The 9,995-nt window shown below is 32.6% G+C and overlaps 1 protein-coding gene across 14 annotated transcripts in view; it reads right to left on the bottom strand.

Annotated features, from left to right (window-relative positions):
• Positions 1 to 2,251: 2,251 nt before the first annotated feature.
• Positions 2,252 to 9,995, bottom strand: part of LOC126727576 (receptor-like protein 56) — a 54,726-nt gene continuing 46,982 nt past the window's right edge. For 3 of the 14 annotated variants that reach the window (XM_050433325.1, XM_050433322.1, XM_050433318.1), the window contains 6 exons: positions 8,714 to 8,869; positions 8,562 to 8,636; positions 8,082 to 8,247; positions 5,812 to 5,873; positions 5,315 to 5,386; positions 2,252 to 4,520 (listed from right to left, as the gene is read on the bottom strand). In XM_050433325.1, coding sequence (XP_050289282.1) covers positions 2,365 to 4,520; positions 5,315 to 5,386; positions 5,812 to 5,873; positions 8,082 to 8,247; positions 8,562 to 8,636; positions 8,714 to 8,869 — 2,687 coding nt within the window. In that variant the 3' untranslated portion in view covers positions 2,252 to 2,364. Of the gene's footprint in view, positions 4,521 to 5,314; positions 5,387 to 5,811; positions 5,874 to 7,757; positions 7,820 to 8,081; positions 8,248 to 8,561; positions 8,637 to 8,713; positions 8,870 to 9,160; positions 9,937 to 9,995 lie in introns of those variants that run through there. The other 11 variants (XM_050433324.1, XM_050433330.1, XM_050433327.1 and 8 more) reach the window with 11 other exon arrangements.

Genomic DNA, 9,995 nt, shown 5'->3' with positions numbered 1-9,995 from the left:
AAACTTGCTTATTTGCATATAGTAGAACGTAATTATGCAACTTTTGCTTGGGAAATATACTTTCAAATTAGGGACTCCGATTCCTGAAAACAACAAAGACCGCGTAGGCTTACATCCTTTTTTTTATTTTTCTTCAACTTGGTAGAAACGTCCTAAATAATATGGGTTAGTCAATGGATGCCTTAAATTTCCACATTGAGGTGATCGTTGAAGCACACCGATCCACATTCATATTTTGATTAGACTCTTTATATCTTTTGCAGTACGATGTTGAAATCAATAATCCTATGGAGTAAAGAGAGTGCATTAGGTAACTAAGAGAATCTCTAAATTTCCACATTCACATGAGCTAGTGTAATTTAAACTTCGATGGAGACATGCTGTTTAGCGTACTCCACATTGCAATTTTAACTCTCAACTAATAACTCAATGAACAAGAACTGCATCTCAACAAAAATGATTGAGAAGTAAAGGGGAAAAAAATGACTATAGTGCAAACTACACCTCTAAAATTTGGGTTCTTCAAAATTTACACTTGAAGATTTGGAATTTGGATTTTACCTCCTGAGATTACGTTGCATTAGTAGCCATTCTATCCATACTTTATGTTATTAATTGTCACATAAACTTGCCACATGTGTTTAGCTCATCCAACAAAATAATACCACCTCAGTTTTCATTATGTCACATGCCATTATTTTATTGGATGGATTAAACTTGCATGACCAGCCAATTTATGCGTCACTTAACTTAAAATATGGACAAACGAGCTACTAATGCAAATAGAATGTAACTTCAAGAGGTAAAATCTAAATTCTGAAATTTAAGGATGTAAAATTCAAAAATCCTCAAACTTTAGAGTGTAATTTACACTTTTAAAAAAAAAAATAAATAAATAACAATAATAAGAAATCTGTGCATATTTTACTTTAAATATAACGTTCTATTTAAAAACTTTGTTGTAATTTATAATGCTTTTGTAGTATTAGACTGTTATTGTTTATTCCTAGGAGTGCGGTGACTGTATTAGTGTCCTGTCAGACACGGTTGGTGTTGTTGAATTATTATTATTATTATTTTGGTTGAGAAACTGAATAAAAATTTCTTGCTTACCTTAAAAATGATTTTTTAAAAGTTGATAAATGAACTCACGCTTCATACACAAACGGGAAGGGTGACTAAGGAGGAGCACTACGGAATTAGTAGGGGCATATTTCATGTATTTTGCCATGAAGCCGGAATTTCTTGTGATCAAGCAAGAGTTACAAGTGGTTTGAATTAGTTTTCAGCATAGTATATATAAGGGTGTAGACTAAGGGTCTGTTTGGATAGAACTTATTTTGCTGAAACTGAAAACTGAAAACACTGTAGCAAAATAATTTTTAAATGTGTAAATAGTACCGTGGGACCTATTTTTAATGAAAAAGTTGATAAAAAGTGGAGTTTGTGAGACCCGTAAACAGTGCATTTATGCACTGTTCACAAAAGACCGGTCAACAGTTGCGACTGGAAAAAAAAAAAAAAAAAAGACGCAGCACTTAAACGTGCTATCCAAACATACACTATGGGCCCGTTTAAATTGAGGGGAAAAGGAGAGAGAGTGGAGGGGAGTAGAGTAGTTTAGTGTAGGCTGAAAATAGATTAATTTTAAATCAAATTTACTATGCTTTACTCTATTTTCCCTCTCTCCCCCTCAATCCAACCGGACCATAAATGATTCCTACACATAATCTAAGAGACAGCCCAAAGAGTTTAATTAATTTACTAAGAAGATTAGTTAAAGAGGTTCACAAATGCTAAAATGAGCTATCAACCTGTGGAACGTAACATGTGTATTGATCAATGACAAATAAACTGCTTGAACTATTTAGCAAAAAGTTAAAAATGTTGTTCCCAAACTGACCCTTAATTAACTTAAAAGTACTTAAAAGAACTATGATAGTAATATCTAGTGTGATCATCCGCATCAACAATGCACTAGAATGTACCGTAATATTTACGTAGAAATGGCACTGTTCCACAGCCAGTGAGTAGTGACCATTGGTCTATGGTCAAACAACAAAATGATATCGTGACACTTGATGTACACAACATGCATGGTTTCACATATACCTGTTAAAGTTCACGATGCATGTGACAACATTTTATAATTGTATTAATGAAGTTAAACAATGCCTTTTCACTTATAGCTGTTAGACCGTAACAAAATTGTAATAGAATCTGTTTAGGCAATTATGAATTCTATAGAGAGTAATTTAACAGTGCAATTGATTCTGCTTCTTAAGCTCTTAGTCCATCATTCATCAACATAGATATAAAATTCGTTACAATAAAAGTTCCCAGATATTGAGGAAGTAACCTTAGCTAATTATACAAATAGGCTGATAACTTACGTAGAGAAATTGCAATAGAAAAATAACAAGAATACATGCAATCCTCAGCCAAATTGTAGTACCACAGTCGCCAATGAGTGTTGATATAAAGAACAGTAATTACTCCTAGGCAAAACATGATGTAAGTGACTGAAAAGCTAGTGAAGAACACCGTTTGATCAACTTTGTACCATCTCTCATCACTTACATCTGAGGAATGCATTGGCGTTGGAGAATCATCTCTCCCGGTGCAATTTTTCTCCAATGGCAGTCCACAAAGAAATGGATTTCCATCATAGCTGCTTGCATCAAAAGTTCCAAATTGGGCTTTCATATCTGGGGTCCTACCTGATAAGTTGTTATAAGCAACACTGAACACCTCCAAAAAGGTAAGCTCAATCAATTGTGGAGGAATTTCTCCACTCAATCTATTGTGAGAAAGATCCAAGCTCTCTACATTAGTCAAGTCTGAGAAAGATTTTGGAATGGAACCTGTCAATTGATTGTGAGACAAGTTTAGTGCATGAATTCTTTGTAGCTGTCCAAGTTCAAGTGGGATTTCACCTGTCAGATTGTTACAGGATAAATCCAAACCTGACATGTACATAAGAATGTCACCCTTGTAAGAGCTAAGCCTATATTTGGTAACAAAGTTAATTTCAACAGCTACGTAAGGCGCAGGATCGCGACTACCATTGAAGAAAATACCAAATGCCCGTTGCGAATATCGTGCTTCAAAAATACCAAAAGACAGTGTGTGTCCAAAACAATGAGGTATTGTCCCGAAAAATAAGTTTCTTGAAAGATCCATTAAAGTTATATTGGTCAGTTGACATAACTGTGTTGAAATATTGCCACTCAAATGATTTCCTCCCAGCAACAAAATTCTTAAGTTGGAAGTTTTACTGATGGCACTGGGAATGCTGCCTGACAATTTATTATCGCTGATATCCAATGTCCAAAGCTCCGACATATTGAGAAATGGTTCTGGTATTGATCCTGAAAAGTTGTTCTCTTCCAAATGTAAATGTTTTAACCGAGTGCTTGACCACAAAGGTAAAGATCCATCAAGGAGGTTATGAGAAAGGTCCAAAAACTCAGATGTAATTGTTTCACATGGAATTTGACCTTCAAAATTATTATTTTGCATGAGAATACCACCATAATATGTTGAATTGCATATCCAAGTAGGAATCCTACCCGACATTTTGTTGTTGCTAACATCCAAGATAGAAAAATCCACGAAATTGGGTAATTCATTTGGAATAGCTCCGGAGAACTGATTATGATTTATGTTTAAAATATATAGCCCAGATAAGTTAAATAAAGGTACCCAATCTAAATGGCCGTCAAAATAATTATTGGATAACACCAAGATCGACAGGCTGGAGCAACCGACAAATAAGTCCTTTGGTACTTCTCCGGAGAAGTTGTTAAGGGACACGTCGAGTGTGTCCAAGAGACTCATATTACCAAATGAGGATGGGAGAGAACCTGTGAAAGAATTATTGAATAACTGTAGGTACTGAATATTTGGTAGGATCTCCCCAATATTTCGTTGAAGCTTTCCATTGAGCTGATTGTTTGACACATCTATCACATAAGTAGAGTTAAGACAGAGCGGCAAATGAAAATGACCGGTGAAAGAGTTATGGTCAAGAATGGCAGATTCTAGCCTAGTATTGTTTCTAAACAACCAATCAGGAAACGGTCCTTTCAACCCATTGTGTGAAAGATCAAGTTCTCTCAAGCTATGCTGGTGAAAGAGAAATGTCGGAAGTTGATGGGATAGCTTATTCAGAGAACAGTTAGATATCACTAAAGACTCCAACTGAAATAAGGGTACCCAGTCTGAATTTTCTGTTTCTATATCAACCTTCTCGTTATAACAACTAAATTGAAATGACTCAAGCTTGGAATGATTAGCAAATAAGCTGAATGATAAACCCTCAAAAAGGTTATAATTGAGATCAATATACTTAAGGGATGTAAGGTCAACTATCCAAGATGAAATGTTTCCTCGGAACTGATTCCCATAGAGATCTAACTGTTGAAGAGATGTCAAATTGTATAGGCAAGATGGAAGGGTCCCTTCAAAAGAATTCTCACTAAGATCTAACTCTTCAAGTCTTTTGAGTCCACATAAACCTGTAGAAAAAGATTGTTACTAAGATCTCTTCAGCTCAAATTAAGATAAAGATTTGAGAGAAAACAATACTCCTATGGAAGGAGGAACAATTCCAGTGAAGTGATTGTTACTAAGATCTAAAAGCTCCAACCTACCCAAAGCTGCCCAATCTCTATAGAAAAAGAAAATCATTTGTGGTGTGGAAAAATCACTGCTCAAATTATGTATGTGAGAATTACATCTAATATTACTCTTTGTTATATGTATTACACAATTTTATAACACTTAATTAGATTAATATTTTAAAAATCTCACTAAAATGTACAATCTTAACACATACACCAAATATATGCCAGTAGAATTTTATTTTCCTTGTGATCATTAAAGGCATGTTCTATGCATGATTTTATTATTATTTTATATTTCAATATCAATAATTGATGAAATAATTTTTGATTACTCTGTAATTATAATAGGGGAGGGAGGTTTGGAACCCCAAATGCTATAGACATATCAAGAGGTACCAATCGATTGAGCTACAAGGCTCTGGCATAAAAAATTTTTAATTATTGATTATCATAATATATATTTCTAAATTATGAACTATATATATATATATATATATAAAATAATGTATTCAAAGTGTGGATTTATCCAAAAAAAAACTCATAAAATACAAAATTATTAAGTAGTGCAATTTGAACATGACCATTATATAGACATGCACCCAAAGCTAATTCAACCATAGAGTTTAGGGGAGAGAGAGAGAGAGGAGAAGAAGAAGAAGCAAAGAGAATAAAGAAAAATCCCTTACATTTTGGCAAGGAACCATTGAAATTATTGCCTCCTAAATTAAGGACCTCCAAGCTTCTTAGATTAGCAAGATCTGTAGCAATATGAATACAACATATTTAGAAGCAACAGAGCATTATATATTGCAACGTTGAATAATATATATAATTATATATTGAAAAGCAAGGAGGGGAGGGAGGTTTGGAACTCTAGATGTCAGACATATTAGGAGCTACCAATCAATTGAGCTACAAGGCTCTGGTATAATATTTTTTTAATTATTGATTATCTTAATATATATTTCTAAACTATGAACTGTATATATATTAAATAATGTATTCAAAGTGAGGATTTGTTAAAAAAAAAAAAACTCATCAAATACAAAATTATTAAATAGAGTAATTTGAACATGACCATTATATAGACATGCACCCAAAGCTAATTCAACCATAGACTTTAGGGGAAAGAGAGAGAGAGAAGAAGAAGAAGAAGTAAAGAGAATAAAGAAAAATCCATTACATTTTGGCAAGGAACCATTGAAATTATTGCCTCCTAAATTGAGGACCTCCAAGCTTCTTAGACTAGCAAAATTTGCAGCAATATGAATATAACATATTTAGAAGAAACAGAGCATCATGTATTGCAACGTTAAATAATATATACAGTTATATATTGAAAAGCAAGGCAGTAGTCAACTTCTTCCCAAATCCTTATGTGTTTATTTTTGGAAGACCAAACAACTTTGAGTAACGTTTTAGTAGTCCCACTCTCGCATCAACCACTCTTTTCTTTATATATATATATATATATATATATATATATTTCCAAATTTATTCTTTTATTTTCTTTGCACTTACAAGCTAGATTAGATCTTAATAAACATTATCCAGACAAGATTTTATTTGTTTATTAATTCTTTATTTTGAGTGTAGGAACCAAAAGAACCTTGCATTACCTTGGTCATTAAGTAGTGTAATTTGAACATGACCATTATATAGACATGTACCCAAAGCTAATTCAACCATAATTTAGGAGAAAGAGAGGAGAAGAAGAAGAAGTAAAGAGAATAATAATAAGATATTTAGTAGCCCACAATTAAACCAACATATATGTTGTGTTCTGTGTTTCAATATATATGAAATAAATATAATAAAGTACTCTTATATTCGTATCTTTATCTTTATTTTTATGATGATTAGTGACAAATTTTGAGTTATCTATGTTTTATTAGTAACTGAGAATTTACATGCTAATGGACTTTATTTAAGGCATAAGGATAGACTCTAACTCAAGTGGGCTGAACCCAACTCAAACTCAAAGACCTACAAGATGTGGAGAATTTTAACCGATTAAGAAAAGAAGCCAATTGGAGAAAAAAAAATGTCAAAATCCAAAATCAGAATCTTTCTGCATAGGTCTCAGTATTTTGAGTATAACTCTCAGTTCAGATATTGGATTGCAATGATTCAAGTTGGATAGGAAATTTAACTCAAAGGGCTACACCTTTGCAACATGGGCATGAAAATTTGACGAATTTCCCATTCCAAATTTCCTTCTTTTTTTGGGGGTCGGGGAGGGGGGTTTACTCCTTGTGCAACTTGTATTAGTAGTGTGTTCTCTTATATGAAGGCTTTATGTCAGTTTGTGGGTAAGAAGAAAAAAGAAGAGAAGGATAGAGAGGCAGGGGAGCCGCAATGGTGGCTGCCTTTGTGGCTTTCTTCCATGTATAGTAACTATTTCTTTCTCTATTTTATTATATTTGTTGAGTTTAATGTTTAGTATTTTTTTTTTTTTCAATTACCATGAGTAGCTAAATTTTCAATTAAGGTTTGGATTAAACTTTCTTAAGGATTATCGGTATTTATTTTGAGATTTGATTTTTCCCATAATGATTGTTCTTTAATGATTAAACTATTCTTACTTCATATTAATTGACTAAGATAGGATTCTCAATATGAGTTCAATCATGTTTTTCTCATGATTTAGGATTTATCTTAATTGATTGAATGTTTGGTTTATTATTTCTTGATTTTAAAATTGGATACCTCTTGTGATTTGTTTGCCAATAGATACAATTGATGATTTAATTTTATATTTAAGAAGCAAAGACAAGCATGCTTTAGATTTTAAAACAAATATGTTCCATGAAAACAAGATCGATTTCTAGATTATCATGTAGTGGTTTGGGAGACCAAACAACTTAGAGTAATGTTTTAGTAGTCCCACTCTCCCATCAACAACCCTTTTCTTAGAGAGAGAGAGAGAGAGAGAGAGAGATATTAAATAATGTATTCAAAGTGTGGATTTTTCAAAAAAAAAAAAAAATCCTCATCAAATACAAAATTATTAAGTAGTGTAATTTGAACATGACCATTATATAGACATGCACCCAAAGCTAATTCAACCATAGAATTTAGGAGGGAGAGAGGACAAGAAGTAAAAGAGAACAAAGAAAAATCCATTACATTTTGGCAAAGAACCATTGAAATAATTGTCAGCTAAATTGAGGACCTCCAAGCTTCTTAGACTAGCAAGATATGCAGCAATATGAATACAACAAATTTAGAAGAAGCAGAGCATTATTTATTGTAACGTTAAATAATATATATATCGAAAAGCAGGGCAGCAGTCAACTTCTGTCCAAATAACGAAGTCCTCACGTGTTTATTTTTGGAAGACCAAACAACTTTTGAGTAACGTTTTAGTAGTCCCACTCTCCATCAACCACTCTTTTCATATATATTATTTGTTTATTAATTCTTTATTTTGGGTGTAAGAACCAAAAGAACCTTGCATTACCTTGGTCATAAAGGGGGCCCTCCATTTCATTATTATCCAATTTCAAGGATGTAAGCGCTGACAGTGCACCCAAAGATCTTAAAATCCCTTCGTCGAAATGATTGCCACGGAGGTCTAGGTGCTTCAACTTGCTTAGCTTCGACAAATTTTTGAAATCTGAGAGTACACAACGGAAATAATGACTCCTTATTGTATGCAATTAAATTAATTACACTTTTTTATGGTAATAAGCAGAGCAAAACACCATTTTCACTAAAATTAAAGTAATTACTAAAGTGATGTTTTGCAATTAAATCAAGTATAATACATAAGAATATTTAAAAAAGAAAATTTGGAAGCAACGTGCTCTACCCAAACTGTCAATTTGGAGATCATATTGATCATAAAGCTGTCAATTTAATTAGATCACTGCTTTATTATAAACTAGTAACTCTGATTAAATCAAAATATGATCTTCTCTATCTCTCTACCTTGAATTGTTAGGGAGCCATTGAGTTCATTGTTGCTTAAATCCAACTTCTCCAAGTCTTCGAAAACCGAAAGTTCTACCAAAAAAAAAAAAAAAAAATGAGAAGTAGGAATTGTTTATATACTTTGTAGGAATTATGATGTATAGGCATACCTTCAATAGGAAAGGATCCTTCCAAATTATTATAACGAAGACTCAAAGTTTTGAGTGATTTAAGTAATCTCAATGATTGTATAATACTCCGTTTGAACCCGTTTGAACCAAGATCTAACCTCTCTAGCTTCTTCAACCTCAACAAACTTATAGAACCTATAATGAAATGGTAAGAAATATAGTAATTATATTTTTTATTCACAATAACAACAATATTAAACACCAAATTATTCTTTATAGACTTGCTTCGAATCTACCATATAATGCTCTGATACCATATTAAATTACCACTTCTCCCAAAGGTTTAAATTATTGGGATATAATAAATTTAATCATTTAATTACATATATCTAACAATAACACCAATTCTTTATGAAAACCATTTTTTCTTTAATCTTAGGAAAATATAATTAGAAATAAAATAAGTAGGAGGCAATATTAACGTACCTTCATTCTCAACCCAACCAACAATGTAATTTGATGATAAATTAAGACTTCTTAACTCCTTGAAAGTCTCAAATAGAGAAACATTTAGGAACCAGGCGTTGTGCTTTTCATAATAATCATACTCTATAAAATCCCTAATGTTGTGGAGGGAGAGGTGGGTCACGTGACCAGTGGTGATGTTGCAAGTGACTCTCTCCCACTCACAACACTCACTCTCATGGTCATCAACCCAAGAAGGGAGAAGATGATTTGTAACATTGGGGCTGGACCTCACAAATTTCTTGATTTCTAAAAGACCCATCCTTTCTTCTTCAAAGCAACCTTTGTGCCCATGAAGTTGAACTAGAACTGTCAAACCCCACAATGACCATCCCATAGTGAAAAATGTAGTAGTAAACTAGTAGTACTCCTATATTCATTGCTATGACCAGTTTTATACAAAGTGAAGGCGGTAGGTACGTAGGAGAATTCAGTCAAGTCTTTTTTTTTTTGGGCTGAAAATATAGTTTAATAGTATTACGCCACTATTCGTTGCTTGCTAGACTAGTTTATATAGTAGTTAGGAGAATCGTTGATAATTCAAAGGCATTCAGTTGTACTAGATATGCTTATTGCTTACTTAAGGATAATTCACAGGCATGTTTTGGAGCATTAAATTTTTTTTTTTTTTTTTTAATGTCAAGTCAATAGCCTTAGAGTACAATTGAAATATTCTTTTTGTTCTAAAAAAACACATTCAGTGTTCAAATCAACCCTCCTCCAAAAATCAAATAATCAAATATTCTTTTTATTTATTTAAGCATACCATTTTTTTAATGAATGTTAATTTAATAAT

Source organism: Quercus robur, chromosome 5 (assembly GCF_932294415.1).
Source record: "Quercus robur chromosome 5, dhQueRobu3.1, whole genome shotgun sequence".
Taxonomy (NCBI): domain Eukaryota; kingdom Viridiplantae; phylum Streptophyta; class Magnoliopsida; order Fagales; family Fagaceae; genus Quercus; species Quercus robur.
This window is presented reverse-complemented; position numbering and strand designations above follow the sequence as displayed.